Genomic DNA, 27,899 nt, shown 5'->3' with positions numbered 1-27,899 from the left:
TTAGAACACAATGGACTAGTCAGCTAAAGAGTGCCCTAAAAGAGTGATGGCTAGACTATTTTGACTCACCTGCTGACATTCCCCAATGCCACTGATCGTACCCTTTATGTCACACTGACACTCTGCAAATGAGAGGAAAGAAAGGAGACAAAGCCTGCGTTCATGGGAGGTTTAGACCAAGGAAGGCAGTGAATGTGCTGTGATTACAGGAACTCTAATCCTTTCTTCAGGGAGACACAACACTGTTCAACATGACTGAGTCCTAGAGATCAAAGTCGAGTCCCTCAGTGGGCAAGGGCTTCTCCATCTCCACATTATCAGCCTTCAGGCATTAAAAAGGACAGAGTGTATTGCATTCCTAGAGCATTGAATGATTTTGGCAACACTGGTGACGTTTTCCCACTGGAGCTGTAACATTACACGTACATATGAACAAAGGCTAATAAAATGTGGTGCAGTGACTGTAAAGTACTGTAAAAAGAAGGAAGGTAGTCTCCCAATTCCGGAAATGTCAGAGAAACTTCCTTGGCAGGGTGAAACAGAATCAAGCCCCTTAACCCTTTGTCTCCTAAATCAGACAATTTTGTCAGTTTTTTGTTATTATATTTCTTAGCAGACACCCTTATCCACGGTGACTTATAATTGTTACAATACATCACATACTTTTTAAATACAATGACCCATTTATAAAGCTGGGCTTTTACTAGAGTAATCAGATGGTCTGGGGAATATTAGGTGTGTTCCATTTATTTTTTACCTTTTCTCATTGCACTTCAGGGCACATTTTCTGCCACTGCAGTCTTCAGCTGTAGCTCATAGGATGTGTTTTAATTACACAATAAATACAAACAGCTTGATTATAAATAGCTGCAGTTTGTCTTACCTATGCAGCCATTTGGGTTCTCAGGCGCTAAGTTCCAGTAAAGAGGTTTACATCTGTCACAAAAAGGACCCTCCACATCTGGCAGACATTGACAGGATTCCTAAGTAAACAGGGGAGATAATTCAGAATTACAACTTTTAACATTGCTGTGGGGATTCCTGCAATTATTTATTATGTTAATTAACACACTTTAAAAGTGGACCTAAAGATACTTAAAGACAGGCATGACTGAATTCTAATACATATTCAATATTAAACCAATCAGATTCTGGACAGTTTTGTGTTTTTTCTTTTAATTTGTTCCGTTTCCTCTGTTCAGGCCAGAAGCCATTTTCTGCACTGTAGCAGCTTGTTTGGGTTACAGCTACAATCTTACAACAACATTTTGCAGCACTGCCACAGGATCAATCTAATTAGGAAAACAGTTTACACCGTTTATCCAGGGATAATCAATGTTGTAACTCTGAGCAGTTTCGCTTCTGCCAAGGTTATCAAAAATAAAGGAAGGAAGTCTTCAGATTGCAGTCTTAATTTCATTTCCAGCCTGTAAAGAAAACTTTGGTTGCCTGTAAATAATTACTTTCCATAAACAATAAAGTTTTCTTTTTTCATAAACTACAAATATCCTAGTGTACAAACCCAGTTCAAGTACAGATTTCCCAATGCATGACACTAAATAAATAGTATTGGCCCTTATCTATACAAATCCAGAAAATCTGTGTAAATGGTAATAACACAAAGAAACAAGTAAGGCATAAATTACTGATTTCTAATTTTCCTTTTTTTACCCTAATTTTTGCATACAAAACACATAAAAATATTGAATAGGTGTACAGAGATCTTTATGCTCCATTTAACAATTTGAATTGAATGAATTCCTTAATTCTGCTGTGAATTTGGCAACTAATGAAAATTACATACAGGAAGTCTTTCCTTCTACAAGAAATTATAAGTAGTTGGTACATGAGAATCATTGCTTACAGACTGTGGTGTCAGTGAGTTGATTTCAGTGCCTGCTGGGTCACAGTGGCTTTCTGTAACAACAAATAGACAATTTAATAATAATAATACAAATAATAATTGAGGTTCACATAAATGATACAGATAATATATGCAGACCCAAAACATAAAACACTGAGAGTTCAACTTGCAACTAGGTACCAATCATTCGCTAAGCAGTCAAAGAGATCTGTCTAAAGAAGAGGGCACTGTTATTTCAATAGTTTTCACTCGTCCAAATCAATCTTCACTACTGAATTCTTTACACTACAACGGCAAGTCCCTCTGATTGTGATGGGTACTGATACAGTAAAGGTGACAAAAGACGGCATCACCTTTGCACAAAGGGAAGTTGAATCCCCCAGTAGAACAACGGTCACAGTACTGCCCCACCACGCCGGGGCGACACACACACTGCCCTGACATCTGGTCGCACAATGACTGGGCCGAGCCTTCAGGGGAGCACTGACATGCTGAGGAAAGAGAGAAATACAACTCACCATCTATAAAAAGCTAATGTGTGCTATGTATAAAAATGTGATGTCAGTCACAACTGCTTATACTTCCTGGGATCAAGGCCACTTGGAAGAGGAAGACATATAGTGAATGTATTGAATGCAGACAGGGATACAACGTCTTTCTTAAATGTGTGAGCACTCACATGCTTCACAAACATCAACTGAATTGAGCTGTATCCCATGATATAAAAGTGCTTTAACATGATCCAAAAACATCTGATTCTTACGTCAATCTTCTAATAGCAAACAGAAACAAAAGTGAGACAAATTTTGCCCTATCTTATGTTCTTTAAAAATGTTACACCTGTTCAGTTCCTAAAAATAACCAGCCGTTCGCTACACAAAGCTATCAATATTTCTCAGTCAATTTAGCTCAGACACAGAAGTAATGTGCAGAGAGAAAGGGTTAATCATGAAAGAAATGTATGGGCCTATGAAAGGTGCCTGGAGGCTGCTTTTAAATAGATATAGACATAACTTACGCAAGCAATTTGGGTACCCATAGTATCCTGGAGCACACTGGTTGCATTTCAGTCCTACATAGTATGTATGACATCGACACTGGCCCCTGGGGCCACAGTTATTATCCACAGCTCCAGCTCCATCACACCTACAGACTGCACACACAAATGATACCAATACAGTAGTTTTAAAATAAATGCAAGTCACCTTCCCCAAGAGGGAGTTAAATCAGAACAGTGTACAGTTTGGATTGGATTTTCTGTAGGGGGATTTAGTATTAAGATTTTCATACAGATGCGTTTGAGAATGAATTATGTTTTCACAGTGATAGCCAAAGAACTACACAAAGGAAATTATTTTGGTGTGCTATATTCTCTTTCAGCAGAGACATGAGCCCCTACGCCACCTATAGCCATGAGATAGCATTAACACATTAGGGTCTGCATGGGTCTTGCATTCACCTGTTTCACATCATAGTGACATCACAGTGACATCACATGCAAACAAAATGTTGTCAAATGTAGCTCGCATTATAAATGTAATACACACATTTGGTCAATTGTCTTGTTATGCAACCCACTGCCAGCATTAACCAAATATAACTACAGGTTGCGAGCAGATACAAACACCTCACCTTGGCAGTTGGGGAAGGAATGGTACCCCGGGCGACACTGATCGCACTGTGCGCCCTGCACCTCTGGGTGACACAAACACCGACCGGAGGCATCGCACATTCCCGGCTGGGACCCAGCAGGGTTACAGAAACATGCTGGAGAGCAGAGAGCAGCAACAGAAAGAGCATCAAATCAGTAACATACAGTGAGGTTGTGAAATTGTGTACATTTCCAGATTTAAAAAAACAACAAAACAAACACAATCCATGTACTTAAAATGGGCAACGTTATTTGAATTTGCCAATTCTGGACACTGACAGCTCAAAATATACAGGCTTACGCTGCCTTTGTTAACCTTAATGAATTGTAGTGAAATGCACATTCAGTTGTTCAGCCCTACTATAATAAACAACTGCTGTGTTATTGAGTGGCCAATGCAAAGCTGTCAGCTACATTACAATCTGCTAGATCTCAACTGTCATGAAGTAGGAAAAAAGTTCCATTGGTTGTTTTTCCTGCAGGAGCTACTCTGATGTTGAAACTCTTTTCTTGGAAAATACTTAAATAATTACCATAGTATGATATTCCTACACTGGCCAAAAAATGCATTGTTTTTTCATAATTCAATAAAAAAATATTTCTGGTGAGCTATACTCAATATCCTCTAATTCAGCAGGGATGTTTTTATTTAATTGTCAAGGCCTTAACTTGCATAAGGGATATTGTAAAAAAGAAGTGGGAGGACAGATAGAATTTCACATTAAACTGTCATTATATTTCCTCAACAGCGTATTTAGTTTGTATCTTAATTCTCAAATGGTGTGTATAACTTTGAGATATATAGGAGTGAATAATGGAAAGTACTGAAAAAAGTGTCACACAATCTGTTGTGCTATATGGTTTCAGGCTGCTTTTTCCAGGTTCAGTTGACCAGAAAGCGTGGTTGTCTTCACCTTGACAGTAAGGGTAATTGAAATGTCCCTCAGCACAGCGTTCGCATGATCTGCCTTGAAATTCTGTCCGACACCTGCAGTCTCCTGTCTGTGAGTTACAAATCTGGTCCAATACGCCAGGCCCACTGCATCGGCAAGCTGGAATGCACAAAAACAGATATAAGACAGTGAACAGAATTATGAGAAACCTTTGCAGTAAATGCATTTCACAATTGCACAACATGCCATCATAACATAAGGAAAACAAATGGTGATTCAGTTAAAGAATGATTAGTCACTTTTTTCACTGGCATGTAAAGCACAACCTCGTCATACTCATCTGGAATTAATAGAAATTATGGAACAGTTCCTGGCTAAAAAGCTTTTTTCTTTTCTTTTTCTGTTCTCTTTTTTGCCCAAGCACAAAGCCATTAGAGCTTAATAGATTATTCTAGAGAAAGTGTTTAATCTTCAACAACTAATCTGCTTTAATTAGATCACACAATGACAACCAAATATTTGCTGTTGGGCATGATTTTTAACTTGAAATGATACACATGCGAGAAACACATAAATCCTTTCACATAGGCCAATTGTGCTTACGCTGGCAGTTGGGTGGTCCAAAATACCCTACGGGGCAAACTTTAGTATCTAAAGAGGAGAGAGACACACAAGATTAGTACTTTGGAGATCCAAAACCTGCACAAATACAGCATACATTTCCCCATTGCTTAATTAGATGTCTAATGAGCATGACAAAGTTTCAATACATATATTATGCCTGAGTTCACTCCAGTATAAGTAGCAGTAGAACTATACTTCACTGCCTAATGCAGTAACCTCACAAGTTAAAGCACTGTACTCTTATAGACATAATGTAGTAGTGTCAATGGGGGAGTTTCAACTCTCTATTTTAAAGGCTTTAAGACAGAGCCATGACAGAAATATATTAGCACCCTTTGATTTAGAACCTAATATGCATTTAGAGGAAAGGCAACCAGATAAGAATTTAGAACCAGCAGCTTGCTGTGCTGGAATGAATTGTAATAGAGGTAATACTGGCAGTATAAGGGGTATGGGATTTGACTTGCTGACTTTCCAAGGGAGCATTTCTACATCAAGCAAATATCTTGTACTTACCCACAATGTGGCCCGCAGGAGATTTAGTGGTAGTCTCATAAATGGGGAATCCTAAAGAGAAAACTAAATAAATGCACTGACACACTCATTTCCATAGTGCTTTACGGTATTGATGTACATAGGTGAAAGTAAATAAAGATCTCAGAGGCCAAAGTATGCAGAAAAAAACATTTTCCCCTTGTTCACACTGAGGGATCTCACAGTGAAGATGTCAGATGATAACTATATTTATTTTATGTTAGTGACTCCAAGCTTCAATAAAAATAAGTCTTCAGTTTAAATAAAGACCATGCAAGCCTCAACAAAATCCATACACAGAAATAATAACTATATTTTTAAATTACCTACATGTGCAACTGTTTTGTCAGACACATAAAACGACACAACACATAAGGTTCTTTCTTGTCTCTGAATGCCGAATTACTCTGTTCATGTGCAGTTTATACAACAAAAAGCTTTAAATGTTGTACTTTTTGGCACAACTCTTAATACAGCCTTGTGATACGTTTGCCAAAAATACAAACAACCTAATGAAAGTGTTTGGGTTGACTTTAATGGTTTAAAATTGATATTGTGGTTTCCTAGCCCCTAATCTTTGGAAAATCCGTCAGACCCCTTGCGTTCATTTACCTGCAGGTGTTTCTTATTAAATCATATCAGAGCCAAATCTTTTTGTGGATGCATAAATAATGTTTTGGAAGGACTTTATTTTTTGATTGGTGTGATCTGTGGCATTTTTCAATTGCTATTTAAGGACAGGTCAGGCAACACAACACAACCAAAAGAAATGCCAGAAATGACAAAATGATTGTTATCAGCAACAATGGTGTCATAGCTGCTTTTAGAACATTTTAGAAGCATTTTTATTCACATTCTAAGAACATTAAAACAGTGATAATAGCTGCTCCTGATGTGTTGCCAGTTGTGATAATGTTTTAAGTATCTTTAAATGTAAGTTCTTGGTGTATATCAAAATAAATCAAAGACTGAATTCACATTAAGATTCATAAGAGAAAACTATATTTACATTCAGTATAATAAGTTAAAGTATTATATAATTATATAAAATTATCAAAATAAAACATTCATGAAAAAAGACCCCTACTTTGAAGTTTGGATTATAAATATTAAAAGTTAGTCATTTCAATGTATAATTTCATATTATATAGACTATATTTTCAAAACAAAGATTAAATCCCCCAAAATTATCAATTTTTAAATCCCTAATTCCATGTTCGAGTGTACTCCAGTGGTCTCCAACTGTGGTCCTGGAGCACCTCCAGGTTTTAAAAATCATTTAAACCTGTGGCAAAAAATCACATTAATCTTGAGAAATTAATTGGTGGCGTTTTTGTGGTCAGTAATTTATGGTCATTTAAAACCACAGCCTCCTACACCGCCTCCACAAGACTCCACATTTTTGTGTTGTTTATCACTGTGAAAGCTCCTCTACTGGACTGAGAGGTTACTCAACAAGCACTAGCTTTTTTCGTGGAGTGACGACATGTAGGGAGTCGATGCCGGAATACTTACGGATACACTGAGGAAAGCTGTAGTGCCCCTCTGCGCAGCGGTCACAGTTGTCCCCACTGAAGCCAGGTTTGCAGAAACAGCGGCCCGAGCCCTCCTCACAGCCCTCCGTGAAGCGACGCTCACACCTGCAAGCTACAGCCACAACACTGTCACAGAGTACTGATCACTCCATATTACATCAAATTAAACCTATATAGCACCTTATAAGCATAATAAATGGTCCCAAAGTGCTGTCAACTGTAATTTATAACAGGCACAGAGTAACGACAACAAAAGAAGAAGGACTCTGCTGGTGGGGCTTACGTATGCATCCAGAAGGCGACTCCTTGGGCACCCCATAAGGACGGTAGTAGCCTTGTGCGCAGCGCTCACAGTTAACGCCAGCTGTGTTGTGCTGAGGACACACAGAATACACTTTAAAAACATGTGCCAATTAACAAGAATCATTTTCCTTCTGATTTAGTGTAACATTATTTCCTAACACATTAGAAGCACAAACGTTGGAGTTAGAGTGTTAGAGTGACTATGTTTTCTGTTTGAAACTATTTTTTATTCCATTCCTTCCATATATACAGTGAGGGGAAAAAGTATTTGATCCCCTGCTGATTTTGTACGTTTGCCCACTGACAAAGAAATGATCAGTCTATAATTTGAATGGTAGGTGTATTTTAACAGTGAGAGACAGAATAACAACAAAAAAATCCAGAAAAATGCATTTCAAAAAAGTTATAAATTGATTTGCATGTTAATGAGGGAAATAAGTATTTGATCCCCTATCAATCAGCAAGATTTCTGGTTCCCAGGTGTCTTTTATACAGGTAACGAGCTGAGATTAGGAGCACTATCTTAAAGGGAGTGCTCCTAATCTCAGCTCGTTACCTGTATAAAAGACACCTGTCCACATAAGCAATCAATCAATCAGATTCCAAACTCTCCACCATGGCCAAGACCAAAGAGCTGTCCAAGGATGTCAGGGACAAGATTGTAGACCTACACAAGGCTGGAATGGGCTACAAGACCATCGCCAAGCAGCTTGGTGAGAAGGTGACAACAGTTGGTGCGATTATTCGCAAATGGAAGAAACACAAAATAACTGTCAGTCTCCCTCGGTCTGGGGCTCCATGCAAGATCTCACCTCATGGAGTTTCAATGATCATGAGAACCGTGAGGAATCAGCCCAGAACTACACAGGAGGATCTTGTTAATGATCTCAAGGCACCTGGGACCATAGTCACCAAGAAAACAATTGGTAACACACTACGCCGTGAAGGACTGAAATCCTACAGCGCCCGCAAGGTCCCCCTGCTCAAGAAAGCACATGTACAGGCCCGTCTGAAGTTTGCCAATGAACATCTGAATGATTCAGAGGAGAACTGGGTGAAAGTGTTGTGGTCAGTTGAGACCAAAATCGAGCTCTTTGGCATCAACTCAACTCGCCGTGTTTGGAGGAGGAGGAATGACCCCAAGAACACCATCCCCACCGTCAAACATGGAGGTGGAAACATTATGCTTTGGGGGTGTTTTTCTGCTAAGGGGACAGGACAACTGCACCGCATCAAAGGGACGATGGACGGGGCCATGTACCGTCAAATCTTGGGTGATAACCTCCTTCCCTCAGCATTGAAAATGGGTCGTGGATGGGTATTCCAGCATGACAATGACCCAAAACACACAGCCAAGGCAACAAAGGAGTGGCTCAAGAAGAAGCACATTAAGGTCCTGGAGTGGCCTAGCCAGTCTCCAGACCTTAATCCCATAGAAAATCTGTGGAGGGAGCTGAAGGTTCGAGTTGCCAAATGTCAGCCTCGAAACCTTAATGACTTGGAGAGGATCTGCAAAGAGGAGTGGGACAAAATCCCTCCTGAGATGTGTGCAAACCTGGTGGCCAACTACAAGATACGTCTGACCTCTGTGATTGCCAACAAGGGTTTTGCCACCAAGTACTAAGTCGAAGGGGTCAAATACTTATTTCCCTCATTAACATGCAAATCAATTTATATCTTTTTTTAAATGCATTTTTCTTTTTTTTTGTTGTTATTCTGTCTCTCACTGTTAAAATACACCTACCATTAAAATTATAGACTGATCATTTCTTTGTCAGTGGGCAAACGTACAAAATCAGCAGGGGATCAAATACTTTTTTCCCCCACTGTACACATTAATTTATTTTTCTTGTTTAATTTTGTAGATGTTTACAGACATATGACACTTGGATTCGAACCTGAAGGATGTTGTGATAAATGCTTTGTATTTCTGTTCCATTTAGCCATATCAATTTTCATTGTATACTTAGCCACTGATTTTCAGAGAATCCTGCTATATGGGATATGTTTCCCATCTTACAAAATTAAATGCAAGATACTAAATTATCACAAATGTGAACAAAATATAATATACAATGAATCAGGAAGGTAGACTATTCTTTGCTGTGTGTATTTACATAGAATATACTGTATTAATCAAAAACAAATCAGCTACCGTTCTACAGAAGCGAGCCGTTCACTATATGTCATCCTGTCTATAAGAATGTGAGGAACTCCATAAGGAGGGGGTCTTGTAAAGAATTTACAGTAATTACAATCCCAATATTAAACGGTCATGCAAGTATCAGTCCTGACTTGAAAGTATGTCTCATACCTGGCAGTTAATGCAAACACCTCCACCTTCATATCTGCCAAAAGTGTTCAAACTTGCTGCTCTGCGATCAACTTCAGGGTCATAATAGCACTCGGTGGCGTGTGAATGACACTCGCAGGCTGTATGAATTTTTCAGAGCAGAAAAGGAACATAATTATAGTAAATATACAGTATAATCTGTCACAGACTCTGCAAAGTGCAGAACAGCGCTTGTGTTGAGGAAACTGTAAGACATGCCAGCACCTGCCAACTACAAAACAAACAAAACAAGATTTGTTCTCCCTGAAATTGATTTTATAAAACTGGTTTCATGTCCTTCTATTTAACTTTTAGCTTTATATCTGTGCTATATTTGATTTAATTCAATTGTGTTTTTTCACTACATTAATTATTTAATTTCTCAGAAAACAGTAGCCAGTGTAAGTACATTATCATTGAACCAATGATGGACCACCTTTAATCCAGGGATGCAATATTTTGGACAGCAGTGCCAAAATATTTGGTGATATTGCAAAATGCATGGGTTTTTCTCCTTGCAACTGGACTTTACACTTAATCAAATATTGGACAGGGTTTCCCACAGCTATATTCAGATTTTTTTTTAATCGGTGCCACCAGGCCAAACAAATGTGTGAACGTCGAAAAAAAGTTAAAAAATATAATAAATTAAAACACAAGCGTCCTTGCTCTGGCTACACACCTCGCTCTAGTTCACTACCTCTGCCCCCCCATCTCCAATCAACAAATATGAATCAGACCGCTATGCCTATTCAATTTTCTCAATCAATTTATTTGACATTTGTCCTTGTGAATTCTTTTCATCCTTGCCTGCTAATGTAGGAAGGAACCAGACTTCACTGCAAGTTTTCCAAATCCATTTTTTTTCTGACATTTCCTAGTGGGAGCTTATGTATTGTGAGCAAGAATGTGATTTCTGTGAGTCCAGACAGAAGTGGTTTGTTTGCCATCCTCTGTTATACATCAATCAATGAGTAACTTTACTTATGCCTGGCACCTCAAATTAATTAATCTGTAACACATAATGTAAGATTATGTTCAATGCCATATTTTGAAGCATCTAGTTCTGATATCCTTGTTTCCATCTTTGAAGTTGAAATTGCATTCACATTCTTTTGAAGACAGTTTTCCCAAACAAGGAAGAGGCTGCAGTGCATGAGAAATAAGACTTAAAAAACTATTAGCAGGTAGGTCAAAGTTTTTATTTAATCTGGCCCTAAATTCTTTAAACAATCTAAACTTCATTTTGTGCAGTATTTGAAATTATATGTATTTCAGCTAAGACAGAAACCCAACATATTTCACAGAGAAACTGAGAAACAATATCAAATAATTATACAAAATACACATAATGCACTTACGTTCACACACACTGGCACTTTCAGTGGTAGCTGGCCGCCATGGTTTTTGATTGAAAGCCGGGCAACAGCGATCACAGAGCTCCCCACAGGTGTTATGCTGACAGTCACACTGGAGTCTGTAATGATAGTGATCACATCATGCACTTTCTTGCAAGATAAAAGGTCACAGTAAAAAGCCCATGAATATAGCTATCAGAAAGGATTTGTAGTAGCATTTAAAAATCATATATTTATATCTAAGTGTTTCACGCACTGAGACACTGAGTAGAATATCAGATTACATTTGTTTGTACTTGTTATCTACCCACTTTTATGTTATGATTATTCTTAATTAGGCAGTCCAAAATAAACCTCTACTAATTATTAAGAAACCACCTGGAAATAGAATTATCTTGTTTTTTCCTGACTTCCAACTGGAAATACTAACAAAATCATTGTAGTTGTATTTTTTGTCAACTTCCTCTAATCTACGACAGGGTACGAAACATCCCCCTGGCCCATTAAGAAAACAATAAACAAAGACGCCAAGTTAAAAAGGATCCGTTTAAGAATCCCTCTTCATAAGTACCCCGAAAAGGAAACTATGTTGTATTTAGTCATTAACATAATTTATTTTAAAAAGTAAAATTTTAAATTGAGGTAGGATACAGAAGAGTGCAATGATAATCCTCAGTCTATCCTACATTTTCTCAGGAAAGGAGTTTGAATGTTTAAGTTCGTTTACAATAAAAATGAAGGTGGGATGATTTTACCATCTTTAACTTGTTTTTTTATTCTTGTAGAATTATTCCCATAAAACTGACTAAGATGAATACATTATATAATACTGGTTTATGGCTAAAAACTTTAGAAACCTCACCCTGCAAATGTGTTACAAGTATGGATTTACTTAATGTTTTGCTTCATAAAGATATTGGATTTCTAAGTAATACTAGTACTGAAAAATACAAACAAAGGGACTTCCTTCTAATATTACTGATAACCCAAAATGCAAATCACTCACCGGTACGGATTATCTGGGTTCCGTGCATCACAAACTTGGGCATGACCATGACACACACAGCGACCCCCGACACTGATGTCCTTAATGCTGTAGTAATACTGTCAGAACAACAGGGAGAGGTACAATGACCTGGGGTTAACAACACACTTAAAACATGTATTTACATGCATGTAAAAAATATATTCTTCATATTAGAAAGGATGGCGACGTGAATATATATTTTGAATGTGTTAAATGATACATCTGCAAAAATTCCAATGAGATCATCTTATTTTTCTCAACAGAACTGCGCCACACTAAGCAGAAATATTTGGGTGACATTAGGGTTGGTTTTGAGTGTTCTTTCGGCTATTAACATTACACATATCTGTCAATCCTGGCTGTAAAGCCTGCCTTGGCACCCAGCCCGACAGCTAGGAATGCACTAGGAGGGGGAATTATGGCATTATGCTGTCAGCAAACTGAAAATATACAGTAGAGCTGGTCACATTATGTTTAATGAGTAAATAAGAGGCAACGTCAGACCACTGTGCAATCAGATTTGAAGATCTTGTATACGCTAAGGTCTGTGATCGTAAGCTTCAAAACACATTGTTAAAGAAGCAGCATTGGACCAAAGTTCAGTGAAGTGTCTTACACACTAAAGACTACAATGCATAAGCTGACTGCTTTACATATAGTTTTCCTTTAACGACATTAGACAAAGTTGTTTGTTTAAAAAATGTCATGAAAACATTTTAAAGGAAATTGAATGTAATATGTATCTTATCTATTCAAGATTATTTTATAGTGCCGATATTAATTAGGTAATTGTTTAAGGTATGATGAATTCTGCTTTCTCTGGAAGATTCCAATATCGGATTGACATTCAAAACTATTTAATGCAAGGTCACATCATTTGACAGTTGTGTGGTCATAGCCAGTACACTCACAGACTCAACAAGTATTTCTGACTGCCAAGGAGATATAACACAAAGAGATTTTAAATAAGCAGTGTCATTTCATGAGTTTTAGAGGAACAAGATAACTTGAGTGCAACTTCAATTGTACCATTACTGAAATAGAATAAAATAAAGTGTTTCATTCATGATATCTGTGTATATATTATATGTGAGATTCTCCCGATTTTTAGATACTTTTGTCAGACCTAGTGCTGTGAATTTGTCACGTTCAGAGCTGGAAGATGGAGTAATCAGTAGGCCTAAATGACTTCATATCACCAGCTTTATCCTAAGTAACTGACTACTCAGTTTGAAATGCATAATAACTATGATGAGGTCATAATTTGTGGTGCAATTTCTCCAAACGAAATTGATGCAATAAGTGATCATTTGATGATTACAGAAATAAACCTCCAGTTCATGCTCACCCTGCGAGTGACAGTGGGGTCCCTCTGGGCTTTCGATATGAGGTGTCCTAGCAGAGTGTTGGTTCTCATGAACCTCAGACGGATGTTGGTGGCTTTTGTGAAGTCTCTCAGAACAGGGGAATATGAGAAGTTCCTGGCTCCCGGACGACCATTCACCAGAGACACAACAACCTGATGGAAAGCAAAGGCGGCAGCTGCAACTAACACTTGCAAAGGTCTCTAGTTTCTTACTGATTGTAGTGAAACAAGGTCTACTTAATTCAGCATCATTAAGTTCCTTATGAAAGAAGGAAAAGATCATCTTGGCACACAATCCTCATGGAGACTAACATCAAGCTCGGTTAAGGACTTCTGCAGTAGAGCTAATAGCTTCAGTCCAATGTAGTTTGTTTTTGTTCTGCTAACTGCCTTTTATGACTACACTGCATTCGCATCCACTCATTCAGCTTCGAGACTTTTAAAAACAAACCGTGAAGGACTTCTTTTGGAAAGAGAAAAATAAAAAAGATAAATCATGTTGAATCCAAGGATATTCCTTATAGAAAAACCTAAGACCTCTTAGGTTAAAGGAGGCAAAAAAGAAATCACACCATTCAATTTCGCACAGCAATCTGCAGTACAGCAAATGTTCTGATATATTTGACATGGTGTATTCATTCTAATTTTAAGGAGTAGAGTTAAGCAGTTGATATTAAAAATGTTAAAACATGGAAAGAATTTTCACAAAGGTAAATCCTGAGCTGAAAGAATAACATAACCTTCAAAATTGTAGTTCTGTTTCTCTACATCAATATAAATGCTCTCACCTCTCCATTCTCCAAAGGCACAATGCGGGAATATTCTGTTGTACAGATTTGGTCGTCATCTCGGGTTACACGACCATTGGGTTCCTTACCAAAGATCTCAATACAGTCTCTTTGTGAATCTATGGATTAGAATATGAGTAATAAAATTGTAATATCAACATATCAACATGGCTCCACAATGCATGAAAATAATGTATATTTCAAGCAAGTTAAACATCAGGTGAAGGGTGATACTGGGATGCCTCACACACTTTGGGGGAGAGGAAGTTCTGGTTACTCAAACTACACAAAATTACATCATCCATACAATAAGAGACACAATTCACACAAAATATTAACTTATAAGTCACACACAATAGAACTGGATTCACAAATATCTTTATGGTGAAAAATACTTTTCAATTTGTGACATATAACTGTCCTACAGTGTTTTTAAATACTGATCACAGAGAATAACTGATAATATACTACTCTACTCTTGTTTAGTGTGCCTTGTCAAACCACACTTACAAAGGATCATCACTGAAGTCAAAGAAGATTCATTGGCTTCTGAAATTTCTCTGGACAATTACTCAGATTAAAATTACACATTACCCGCAGTGATCTATGCAATAACAAATACCCACCTATAATAAAATACCTCCCCGCTGTACAAAACATAAAAAACATAAACATAACTGCTTATTCTGCAATTTAATTCACAGCCGCCCCAAGGCAATGACATTACTGTATCACCTTTGATTTTTTTCCAAAGCGGTTAGAACTGATTGAAAAAATGTGCTTTCACTGATTACATATAGTGGTAGTGTTAATTAAATCACTGAATGTGGAGACTGCGGTCTTTAAGTCTAACTTAAGTCTATAACTTCATTATATCTGTACGAAATTAAAGACTTTTAATGTATCAACCTGTTCAAGGTCAGACAATCTGAAGGTGGTTATGCCTCCCTCAGACTTTGTGAGCACAGACTTCAATGGGCAACAGCTGCTTATCGAAAGAAACTCGGGACTCTACAAGAGTACCACAACATCCTTATCTAGGAAGAGGCAAGTTCTGTTGCTTGCAGAGTCTCACTTATGTACTTTCTATTTGTCATACATCTTCTATAGGTTACATTACACATTAACACAAGCAGCAACTTAAAATACATATACACAATACTGCAAAATTCCTCTCTGTTGAAAACTCTGAGCAACAATCTTAAGATATATATACAAGGTATATGTTGGTTTCAATGTAAACATTATTGTGGTACCCTCTATAATAAAGCCTACTTGTGTCTGGTTGTCAAATGAGCACTGAGAGGTCTGTCTCAATTATACACTTGCAAATATTACACAGTTAGGAAGTGAGCAGAGCTTTACAGTGATGTATTTATAGGTTATAGTTGTACACTGCTCAAAAATATATTAAAGATCAAAATCTTTACTGTACATTGTGTAATTCATTGAGAACAAAATGACGTAACAATGGTCAATGGAAACCAAAATCACCAACTGATTGAGGGCTGGATTCAAACTCACACTCAAAATCAAAGTAAACAATTGAAATCACAGGCCGTTCCAACTTGCCTGAATTTCATCACGGCAACTCATAATGTGACTCAGTAGTGTGAGTGGCCCCCACGTGCCTGTATGAACTCCCGACAATGTCTGGGCATGCTCCTAATGAGACGGTGGATGGTGTCCTGGGGGATCTCCTCCCAGACCTGCATCAGGGCATCAGTGAGCTCCTGGACAATCTGTGGCACTACTTGGCGGCGTCGGATGCACTGATACATAATGTCCTAAAGGTTCTCAGTTGGGTTCAAGTCTGAGGAAAGTGAGGGCCAGTCAATGGCATCAATGGCTTCGTCATCCATGAACTGCCTACACACTCTGGCCACATGAGGCTGAGCATTGTCCTGCACCAGGAGGATCCCAGGGCCAACTGCACCAGCGTAAGGTCTGACGATGGGTCTGAGGATTTCATCCCGGTACCTAACAGCAGTCAGGGTACCGTTGGCTAGCACGTGGAGGTCTGTGCGACCCTCCAAGGATAAGCCTCCACAAACCATCACTGACCCACCGCCAAACCGGTCATGCTGGATGATGTTGCAGGCAGCATAACGTTCACCACAGCATCTCCACACTCTTTTATGTTTGACACTAGGGCTGGGCAATATGATGATATATATCATGTGATGATAGAAAAACGTCTATCGTTTCATATTATGCTCTATCGTTTATTTCGTTGTGTTGCAAATCCCACTCTTTACGGCAATATTTTTCTTCATTTGGGCGACGCTTTGCGTTTCTCCTGGTCCTTCCACACAAGAAATGCAGGCAAGAAATGTGAATTCAGAAACACAAACAAACATGGAGGAAAGTGAACTTGACACAGAATAACCAAAATAACCAAAAGATGTTCTGCCCCGCTCTCGTCGCCGGGATAAACTCGATCACCCCGACAATACGTCATAGCACTCCCCACCCCCGCTAATTTAGGTGTATATAATTTGTATAAAATTAAAGAATAATAAAGTTGGTTTGCATTTTAATAAATTGGAAAGCAATGCAAACACATACAGAAAGTTTCATTTTATTTTTATTAAGATGGTGAAGTGGTACAACAGTTCTTATTATTATTATTATTATTATTTTGTATTAACACATGCTGTACCGGTAAGCAGAATCAAAACGTGACAGTCAGAGAAGAAATGTACCTGCGCAGATGTTAAATGCGCCACTATAAAACCAAATGTGGTAAATCTACCTGAATCTGTACCATTTTACAGCGCATGTGTTGCGTGATTACTATTACTTGTGTTATTGTTGTTATGTGACAGTAAATCATACTGTGTATTTGTACATATACACCGATCAGCCATAACATTATGACCACATGCCTAATATTGCGTAGGTCCAACTTTGCCACCAAAACAGCCCTGACCCGTCGAGGCATGGACTCCACTAGACCTCTGAAGGTGTGCTGTGGTATCTGGCACCAAGACGTTAGCAGCAGATCCTTTAAGTCCTGTAAGTTGCAAGGTGGTGCCTCCATGGATCGGACTTGTTTGTACAGCACATCCCACAGATGCTCGATTGGACTGAGACCTGGGGAATTTGGAGGCCAAGTCAACACCTTGCACCCAAACTTCTAAAACTATCAAGATATTTTATCTAAAACATCAAGATATCACCCAGCCCTATCTGACACATGTGCTCAGTGTGAACCTGCTCTCATCTGTGAAGAGAACGGGGTGCCAATGGCGGACCTGCCAATTCTGGTGTTCTCTGGCGAATGCCAATCAAGCTGCACGATGCTGGGCTGTGAGAGGTACAGTACAGGTCCCACTAGAGGACGTCGGGACCTCATGCCACCATCATGGAGTCTGTTTCTAACAGTTTGGTCAGAAACATGCACACCAGTAGCCCGCTGGAGGTCATTTTGTAGGGCTCTGGCAGTGCTCCTCCTGTTCCTCCTCGCACCAAGGAGCAGATACCGGTCCTGCTGCTGGGTTGATGCCCTTCTACGTTTCTGTCCAGCTCTCCTCATGTAACGGCCCATCTCTTGGTATCTCCTCCATGCTCTTGAGACTGTACTGGGAGACACAGCAAACCTTCTTGCGACGGCACGTATGGATGTGCTATCCTGGAGGAGCTGTACTACCTGTGCAACCTGAATGGGCTGCAGGTACCGCCTCATGCTACCAGTAGTGACAAGGACACTAGCAAAACGCAGAACTAGAGAAGAATCAGTCAGGAAAAGCAAAACCATTCCCTTTTTGGGGGTTGGCTTGCTGTTGCCTCTCCAGTGCACCTGTTGTCACTTTTATTTCCCCAAAACAGGTGACATTGATTCACAATTGCTTAGGCTTCCTAACTGGACAGATTGATATCCATGAAGTTTAATTGACTTGGTGTTATGCTGTGATGATTACGTGTTCCCTTAATTTTTTTGAGCAGTGTATTTGCATTTGAGTTGCTTGCTGTAAGGGGTGGTTTAATATAGATAGGTGAGTCTATAGAGCTTGGCTGTATCAGAAGCAGGCATTTGTTCTATCTCCTGAGGTGTGTCCACAAATAGGTGAGAGGGGAAGAAAAGCTTAACTTGTGACTCAGATGTAAGCTTTGAGATAATAAACAAAAACACAGCTGAACTGCTTACATCATTACACTCAAATATGTAAAGGCAGGGAAAACAAACACAAAATGCAGTTTTAGTTTTAAGTAGGAGAAAATGTAAAACAGGATAGATTCTTCCACAACTTCTCTCTTATGTAGTCACAGTAATATTTTCAAAAAACTTAATTTCATTACAAGTTCAGTAATAATTGTGCAGCAGGATCCTTTTTATTTGTTCCAATCAATGTACCAAATTTCAATTACAACATTGTTATGCATTACAGACAGAGCAAGTCTGTAGTTGTAAAAAAAAGTTGGATATCTAGATTCAAAAGACAGAGAATAAAATCATAAATCCACTTGGAAATATGTTTCATATAAAAGAATAAAGATGAACATAATTCAAAAGCATCAATGAACAGCTGGTTCTCTTGGCAAAATTCAGACAGGTGCTGTTTGTCATTTCTGTGTAACACACACTGCAGTTGTTTTGAATTAATGGTACACATAAGACAAAAGGTAGACGGCTCTACTAAACGTCCACAGATTGTTGTCTAATTGTTGGAAAGAAATACAATCGAATGGAAGTGACATGCTAAAACTATACAATGTGCAATTTACTTAAAAGATCCAACAGTCAGGTATAATAATGTTACATTCAATAAGAAATAAACATATCTGAAGCATTTTGCTATTTATAATGATTTGTTTTATAATTCACCTAAAATTCATGGTTCAAAAACTAGCCTTTAGAAGACCTGATAAATAATAAATATATTTTTATAAAATCGTGAGTATACTTCACTTTTCACAAGGCTTCTCAAACACTTACCAATATATTATATTCCACAACAATCACTGCCTTAATCCTTCTCAAAACTTTAATAAAAAGCTGTATGTTAAAGCAAATAAAGAAAAAAGTAAATTGATTAGATATGTTGATCATATGTTTTAAAGCCAGCAACTGAATAAAACTGCACAGATGTTTGTGTACCTGAATAAAAGTTAAACAACTGCAAAACTGACATAATTAAGGATGTGTATACAAAATTAGACCTGTTATCTGTTTAAACCTGGATCATTACTCTTATGCCTAGAAGCAATAATATATTTGAATTGTAGGGATTTTTTAATGTTCAGTAATATATAAACCAGAAGTCAGAATTTCTGAGGATTTATCAGCAATACAATAATAAACGTACTCCAGGGCTGCACACCAGACACAGTCCTTGAGCTTCTGCCAAATGTAAAGGTTTACACAAATTATTTATCTTTAGCAAAGGGAGCCAATACACTGACTGCTGGAATGTCCACCAGAGTTGTTGTCAGATAATTTAATGTTCATTTCTCTACCATAAGTAGCCTCCAACGTAATTTTAGAGAATTTGGTAGTACGTCCAACCAGCCTCACAACCACAGACCAAGTGTGACCACACCAGCCCAGAACCTCAACATTGGGCTTCTTCACCTGTGGGATCGTCTGAGACCAACCACCAGCTGTGGATTTGCATAACCGAATAATTTTTGCACAAACTGTCATAAACCGTCTCAGGGAAGCTCATCTGTGGCTCGTCATCCTCACCAGGGTCTTGACCTGACTGGGGCTCTGGTGGACATTCCTGCAGTCAGTAGGCCAATCACATGCTCCCTCTAAACTTTAGACTTGAAATCCATAGATTAGAGCCTAATGAATTTATTTCCATTGACTGATTTCTTTATATGAACTGTAACTCTGTATTTATATATACATGTTGATATATATACAGTACTGTGCAAAAGTTTTAGGCAGGTGTGAAAAAATAAGTAAGAATGCTTTCAAAAAATAGACATGTTAATAGATTATATTTATCAATTAACAAAATGCAAAGTGAGTGAACAGAAGAAAAATCTACATCAAATCAATATTTGGTGTGACCACCCTTTGCCTTCAAAACAGCATCAATTCTTCTAGGTACACTTGCACACAGTTTTTGAAGGAACTCGGCAGGTAAGTTGGCCCAAACATCTTGCAGAACTAACCAGGGTTCTTCTGTGGATTTAAGCAGCCTCTGATGCTTCTCTCTCTTCATGTAATCCCAGACAGACTCGATGATGTTGAGATCAGGGCTCTGTGGGGGCCATACCATCACTTCCAGGACTCCTTGTTCTTCTTTACGCTGAAGATAGTTCTTAATGACTGTCGCTGTATGTTTGGGGTCGTTGTCATGCTGAAGAATAAATTTGGGGCCAATCAGATGCCTCCCTGATGGTATTGCATGATGGATAAGTATCTGCCTGTACTTCTCAGCATTGATGAGACCATTAATTCTGACCATTTGTAGAAATGCAGCCCAAACTTGCAAGGAACCTCCACCATGCTTCACTGTTGCCTGCAGACTGTCATTCGTGTACCGCTCTCCAGCCCTTCGGCGAACAAACTGTCTTCTGCTATAGACAAATATTTCAGATTTTGACTCATCAGTCGAGAGCACCTGCTGCCATTTTTCTGCACCCCAGTTCCTGTGTTTTCATGCATAGTTGAGTCACTTGGCCTTGTTGCCACGTTGGTATGTTTGGTATAATTGTTTAATCATATACCTGACTATATGCCTACAAAATCCCTGACTTTGTGCAAGTGTACCTAGAAGAATTGATGCTGAAGACTTGAAGGCAAAAGGTGGTCACACCAAATACGGATTTTATGTAGATTTTTATTCTGTTCACTCACTTTGCATTTAGTTAATTGATAAATATAATATATTAACATGCCTATTTTTGAAAGCATTTTTTCACACCTGCCTAAATCTTTTGCACGGTACTATATTATATATATATATATATTTAATAAAAATCAACATGAAGAATAGAAAATTAAAAATTGTTAATTATACCCAGGCATAGCCAGAATAACCAAATTGCAAAAAGGTGGCCATAACCAAGACAGGGTAAGGTGGTAAGGGATTCACTACTGTACTTACGTGCAAAGTACTGCCAAGGAATGTATGTCCTCCCAAAGTCGACAGATCGCTCTAGAACCCAGAGGTCCGGGCGGGGGGAGTTCGCAAACTTCATGAGAACATAAGCCACATGAAAAAGCTGGAATAAGAAACACAAATACACTCCCCTTAGTGATGTGCCATTACATGATACAAACTAGGTTAATTTCAGGAGCTACATGTTGGTTTGACTCGTGCAGGCCCCTGTTTTGGAGGGCTTTTTCAAAGGCTACACACCTTGACAAAGTGTGACAAACATAGACTAACTCTAGGATGAAAAAGGGACCATGTGCTTTAGAGTGAATTTATCAGAAGAGTTGCACACATGCACCATGTTAAGGTACTTGCATTCTAAATAAGATGGTCTCTCTTGACAGATAAATATTATATAGCATAATCATGTTTCAGTAGTTTACAACACTGATTATGATTTGGTGTGAGGTTAAAATGTAAAGAGGTTTGGCTGTACTCTCTTGGCTGAGGGAATGACGGTCTGGCACCTGGTCCAGACCATTAACACCCCCCCCACACACACACACCCCCGTACAGGGAATAAATCAAGCTGCTGCAGAGGTGGTGGTGGGATGCAAATCCCACATAAAACTATGATTTTGGCGTCTTCAATTAACTTTAAATGCATTATTCTATATAATGTAATATATATTCCAAAAAGTTAAATTGTGACCCTGAAGTGTGATTCAGGTAAATGAATTAGGAATCTAATATAAGTAATTTGTTCCATGCATGGTAGGGGTAAAGACAGTGCTAGGTGTCCTGTAGTGACAGTCCCGTTACTTGAGCTATCCTGCACTATTATACACGCCAAAGGAGCTTTTGTCAGACCTGCAAGGCTACAAATCCCTGCAAATTAGAGCTGGCAGAAACAAACATTTTTCTAATGGAATCTGGCAGGTTTCAGGGGTTTTCTATTCATTATGACTACAGAAGTTTCCTGTAATACAGCTCAGAAACCAGACACCACAATGCACTCAGCCACCCATTTGGAAATCAATCACGGCAATACTTCTCTTCCTCAGATGGAAAACAAATGCAAGATTGTACTGAAAACACAAACAGGGCTTTACTATTACAGGCAGCATATATTAAATACTTTTTAATATATGTACTGTTAATAGCAGAGAAAGATATAACAGAAATGTCATCGCCCTATCCCTGTGGTAGGCAGAGATTACTGCTTGGACCTTTACAAGGATGAACATAATTTTACAGACATAATAATCATTTCTCAGACACAGTTTATTAATCCAGCGATGCGGTGAAAAAGTGAAGACTACAAAAGTGAAATATGTGTGCCAAAATCTGGTAGACTTCCATTGAGATGTCAGTGCTCTCCTCTGGTATTTCAGTTTCTCCAGCAGCTGAGAGTGTCTCTACAAGGAACATTTTGAAGGAACCATGCCCGCTCATATTACCTAATATTAATTTTGAAAGTATCCGAAATTTTCCACGCTGAGAGAAAAACACCAGATTCAGTTTTTTATGATGTAATTACTCTAGCCTCTTTGACTGAGAATAGGCCAGCACGAAAACGCCCAGAGCAGGAAGAATGAGGAATCACGCAACAGCTCGACATACCGTAAACCCCCCAAATGGCTTAACAGAGACAGCCGTTGGGCGAACACCTGTGAGGGAAATACCTCCGCACTGGTGGCCAGTCAGCTATATTTCACACACTATGGACCACGTAGAGAAAGGAGCCACTCCTCTTTGAAATGACAAATTCATTATGATTTGTGTCTTTCTTCAACCCTAACCCTATCCCTAAGGCTGTCATCTTCTTTTTTGGACTGTCATCTCACACCATTACTGTCCAATTGATCTGCTTTTCAGAAATCCAAAGTTATAACAAAAAAGATGTGTTAGAAAACATCTCTGTGAGGCTTTGTATGAATAGGCTTCCAATCAGCACTTGACTAATGTTCTGTGGGTGCACACATGTCCCAGTCCTTTATAAGTCCTGATTAAAGGAGCACTCATTTCAGAAGAGTAAAAATATTGCCCCTTAAATTGAGTGGTTCTAATGAAAGCACTACATTATAAATAAATGAACCCCTATTATTATAATTATACACTATGAACATTGGAGAAATGTATAAGCATGGCTGCATCAAGTGGTGGCTTGTTTCAACCATAAACAAAATATTTATGAATTGACCTTTGCCTGCACCTGTTCCATTGAATTACAATGCGTGCGGGGAATGTCTGTTATGCAGAGTGTGTGCTGTTTATGAATGTAGCTGATACATGACATTTATAAACACACAAAAAGCAGCACCCATGTATGCAACAAAACTGTGTTAATTAATTTACACAAGTACATTTATATGAAGAAGAAACAATATCTTTTAGTTTCTCTCATGTCCAATAAAAACAGTTAATTTATCACAGTGGCAAATGCTTTTGAATATGTTAAACTCTTAACTCTTAACCAGGAATATTTCTGTCTGAAGGAAAGGGATTATGAAGGAATAGTGTCCTGGGTCTTCTATAGTGGTGTTGTTAAAGGAATGTGGCTGTAGCTCAGATGGAGAGATGGAGTTATTTGTGTTAGTGGTGTCATCCATGTCTACAGACACTCAATCTTGCAGATCTTAAAAACAATAATATATATATATATATATATATGGGACCCTTTGTTGTTTTAACACTACAATTTTTTTACCAGTATGGTGAGCTTTTTTTTCTATACTAATAACCCTAAACTTGATTTTTTTTTAAACTACACTCCTTTATTCACAAGGATTACAAAAAAAACATACTTCTTCAAAACAATTTCTCAATCTATGACTTGATAAGGCACAGAAGGAAGAAAATGTTTTGAGCTAAAGTAATTTAAAAAACTGAAACTGCAGCGTGGTGTACGTGCTTTCCTCAGTCTCATTGTGTACAGTTTATGTTAAAATAATTAAGGTTGCTGCTGAAATAAGTTCATTGGGGCAGTAATAACTTCCAACTTTAGCTTCCAACTCTGAGCAGCACAGAGAAAAGCAAACACACGTTCATACACTAATCGTACAATACAACCTAAAACGAAAGTTAAGCATTCTGCCCCAAAGACCAGCACACAATGTGCCCTATCTATAGCCCCACATTGTGCTGGACAAGGAAAAGGAGGAGGGTGGCTTTGGTTCCTGGATTAGTTGGCTGGAGACTAAATTAACTTTGTGGACTGTGTGGGAAATGAATTGAATGAAGTTCAGAAGAAGTGAGTAGATCCACAGACCAAAGCTCATCTTCTCATAGGGCTCAACTCTATACAGGAAGTAAGAACTCCAGAGTGAAAAAAGTTCTTATGGCCGAATTGTTTTTTTATGGAAATGTACAAATGTACGCAATGTATTGCCCTTTTAATTGTTTTAATTGTTACCTTTGCCATTGTGATTGTGAAGTAAACTGACCTACTTTTAAAGAGCACAATGGGTAATAATCAAGGCTAAACTGAGGAACTGATACAGTAATTTGGGTTTGTATGCTTGTTTTTAGATGCAGCTGCTATCATGATTAAATACTATCAATCATCAGGTTTTGTTAAATCAAGCACACTTACAGGGCAAGGAAACACACTCACAGGGTATGACTGTTTTACACATCAACACCTTTAGGAAGCAGAGACAACGTTATGATGCGGAAGAAACCAGTTTATTGCAGTTCCTTACATTGCCCCAGTAAAACACTATTAACAAAATGTGTACATACAATAAAATATTTATAGTCTATAAAAATACTGAACTAACCTAAAACAAACATAAATAAATAAATAAACAACAAATTAAACCTCAGAAACAATTTTGCATAAACATACTATTCTCCATCCCTGGATGGCTAATATTATGAAAACAAGTTTGTTGTTAAGCTGTTTCTGATCAAGAAACCAGTGTTCATTTAAACATAGCATTATATTCTATACATATAATTTTTACACAGACAACAGAATCTCATCATAATTGTTTAATAGTGAAAATAAAAACTCAATGCCTTGCAACAGAACACCTGCTAAGTCTTAAAGCAGTCAATTCTCCTTGATGAAAATTATTGAAGTGTTGGACACAAATGTTAAAGACTTGAAAAGATCTTGGGTAACCTGTCACTGGCCTCTAACAATATTTCAGGGAATAAAGTATGTGATCCATCTGTTTGTACGATACATAGTTGTTTATCCATACATTCCACATACATGTTATCTCTGAATAATGCATAAATATTATTTCAAAGGTTTTAACAAATGTACCTGAACTTATAACGGTTTCAACTGATGTCTTTCAAAAATAGATACCAGAGACACAAAATAGCTTCAGACTTCAGTTGCAGACACATAACTGAGCACAGGATGTAAACGTAAGAAATTAATCATTTCCCATGTTGAATAATATTACCTTATGGCAAAAATGTCTCAACCTCCAGGATGGGCTGACGGATAAAGGGCAAATCGGGCCACACCTATGCAAGATGCAATCAGCAGATATCTCGTAATACTTTCCCCAGGAGTAATCAGGGAATGTACATAATGCACCTCAGTGTAATTTGTGAAGTTAGATCTGTCTATTTTGCGATCACATCAAAAAATATCTGCAGAAATCCCTTTATCTCGTGCAGTTATTTTTTTCTGTTACGACTTGTTTTAAATTACAGTGTTGCAGCATACTTTACATTGTGTCTAGTAAATCAAGAAGGAACGCTTTCCAAAGCAGGGGATCCCTTCAGGGTATGTCATATGAACTAAATTAAATTGCTGGGATGTTTCCCTGTGTCCCCTAAAGCAAGAAGGATAAGTCTGACCTGCAACGCACTGGCAAAAAAAATCACTATTTCTGTGGTACTTACTTATTACTAACAGGCTAGTTTTCTAATCAAACCACTTTTAACCTTAGCAAGAAATTACTGAAATGTTTATTATTAAAAGCATTGAAATCCTTTTTCAGCATTCTATAAGGAATCTATAAAGAAAATATCCATTATGTTTTGCGATAACTTTTTGTTTGTTTTGTTTCGTTTTGTTGTGTCTCAAATTGGATTATGGAGTGCAGGTTCCAAAATTAAACCCAATGCGTGTAATCCACTAAACACAGGTAATGCATAACACATGCAGACTACAGGAGTGTTGCGTAACTTTTGCACTGTTAGCAGTATCCCTAGCTGTTTGCAAGACAAGTTGTCATGCATATTGTGTGTTAAAAGTTCAGTGTTGGAGAAATGTACAATTAAATAATGGTAGTACAAGGAAATGTATGTGTCGAATTACCCCAATGAGGTGTTTAATATAACACAGTAGTCACAAAGATTTGCTCATTTTTCAACTGTATCAGAACTTCAACCCTCCCACAAATCATGCTGTTCACCAAAATGAAGCAAGAAACGCATACTGCCAGGAGGCATGTAGCATTTTGGCCAGTGAAATAACAGTAGTTAACACTTGATGACATAGGCCTATATATTTCTTCATAACACACATGTGTATCTGTGATAAACATCTGCATTCAGAATCTCCTCTGTTGCACTGTATGTCATGTTTGACAGCTGCAGGTATTACAATTTTGACACAGATATTGAACAAACTATAATATGGTAATGCATCGCCCATGGTACCCTTTCACCTATATGACTGAGGAACTCTTGAGTCATTCTGTCCACAATACAATACTTCTGTGCTGTCCGGAAAAAGAATGCTTAGTCATCATACATATATATTTTCTTAAGTGGCCACAAACTTGTATTGTGCTCCTGCATAACCTATTTTAACCACATGCCACATAAATGAGGAATTTACCACTCATTACAGATACGTATCATGACTTCAGTTAAAGGGGCAGAAATCAATTAATTACAGCAAGTGGAACAACTCCCCCATACAAAGAAGTAATGCTGTCTCTTACCACCATTGATTGCATGAAACCCCTAGGGGATGTCTTTTCATCACTGTCATCAAATATTCTCCCGTTCACAGAAATACAGTGAGGATGACAGTGTTTTATAAATGTGTGCCCTGCAGTGTGAATGATTTTGCAACCTTGGCTGAGAACGCCCCTTTTTAGACTTAGCACATTCTTGGGCTTCTTGTAAAAAAGACTAATGATACGTGCTAGTGAAAGGCAACATTTGTTCTTTAACGTCCATCTGATTGCCCAGCCTACCACTGTTGCCTTTCCTTTCACCCAAAAGAATCTCCACAAATCTCTGCTTCTGTTGGCAATTCATGAAACATTGTGCTGGTGTCTATCAACTCTTCATATAGAAGACGTTCAAAGATCACCATATGTACTCTGCAATGTGTCCCATCTGTTCACCTGGACTTGCAAAATGTGAGTAAAAAACGTCTAAACACAGCCAGTAAAGGCCAAGCAACTCTGTTCTCACCGATTCCAATGCAGACAATACATCAACACAAGCTGTAGGGTCCCAAATGCATGTCCTACATAGATGGATTTGCAATACTGTATGATAAAAAACAATTTTCCTATAGAAAAATGTTGAGCAACATTAAAAGGTTTATTGATCTACACAAACAATTAGGCTATATATTTAAT

At 38.1% G+C, this 27,899-nt stretch overlaps 1 protein-coding gene across 3 annotated transcripts in view; it reads right to left on the bottom strand.

Moving 5' to 3' along the window:
- LOC136765078 (laminin subunit alpha-3) overlaps positions 1-27,899 on the bottom strand; it is an 81,248-nt gene that overhangs the window by 44,571 nt on the left and 8,778 nt on the right. For all 3 annotated transcript variants that reach the window (XM_066719552.1, XM_066719554.1, XM_066719555.1), the window contains exons 3-19: positions 21,340-21,457; positions 14,276-14,394; positions 13,470-13,640; positions 12,101-12,198; positions 11,098-11,213; positions 9,719-9,837; positions 7,385-7,475; positions 7,082-7,213; positions 5,549-5,599; positions 5,012-5,059; positions 4,430-4,567; positions 3,497-3,631; positions 2,883-3,017; positions 2,218-2,355; positions 1,865-1,917; positions 884-983; positions 70-122 (exon numbers count right to left, since the gene is read on the bottom strand). In XM_066719552.1, the coding sequence (XP_066575649.1) occupies positions 70-122; positions 884-983; positions 1,865-1,917; positions 2,218-2,355; positions 2,883-3,017; positions 3,497-3,631; positions 4,430-4,567; positions 5,012-5,059; positions 5,549-5,599; positions 7,082-7,213; positions 7,385-7,475; positions 9,719-9,837; positions 11,098-11,213; positions 12,101-12,198; positions 13,470-13,640; positions 14,276-14,394; positions 21,340-21,457 (1,815 nt within the window). The remainder of the gene's footprint in view (positions 1-69; positions 123-883; positions 984-1,864; positions 1,918-2,217; positions 2,356-2,882; positions 3,018-3,496; positions 3,632-4,429; positions 4,568-5,011; positions 5,060-5,548; positions 5,600-7,081; positions 7,214-7,384; positions 7,476-9,718; positions 9,838-11,097; positions 11,214-12,100; positions 12,199-13,469; positions 13,641-14,275; positions 14,395-21,339; positions 21,458-27,899) is intronic.

Source organism: Amia ocellicauda, chromosome 2 (genome assembly GCF_036373705.1).
Source record: "Amia ocellicauda isolate fAmiCal2 chromosome 2, fAmiCal2.hap1, whole genome shotgun sequence".
In the NCBI taxonomy this organism is placed as follows: Eukaryota; Metazoa; Chordata; class Actinopteri; order Amiiformes; family Amiidae; genus Amia; species Amia ocellicauda.
This window is presented reverse-complemented; position numbering and strand designations above follow the sequence as displayed.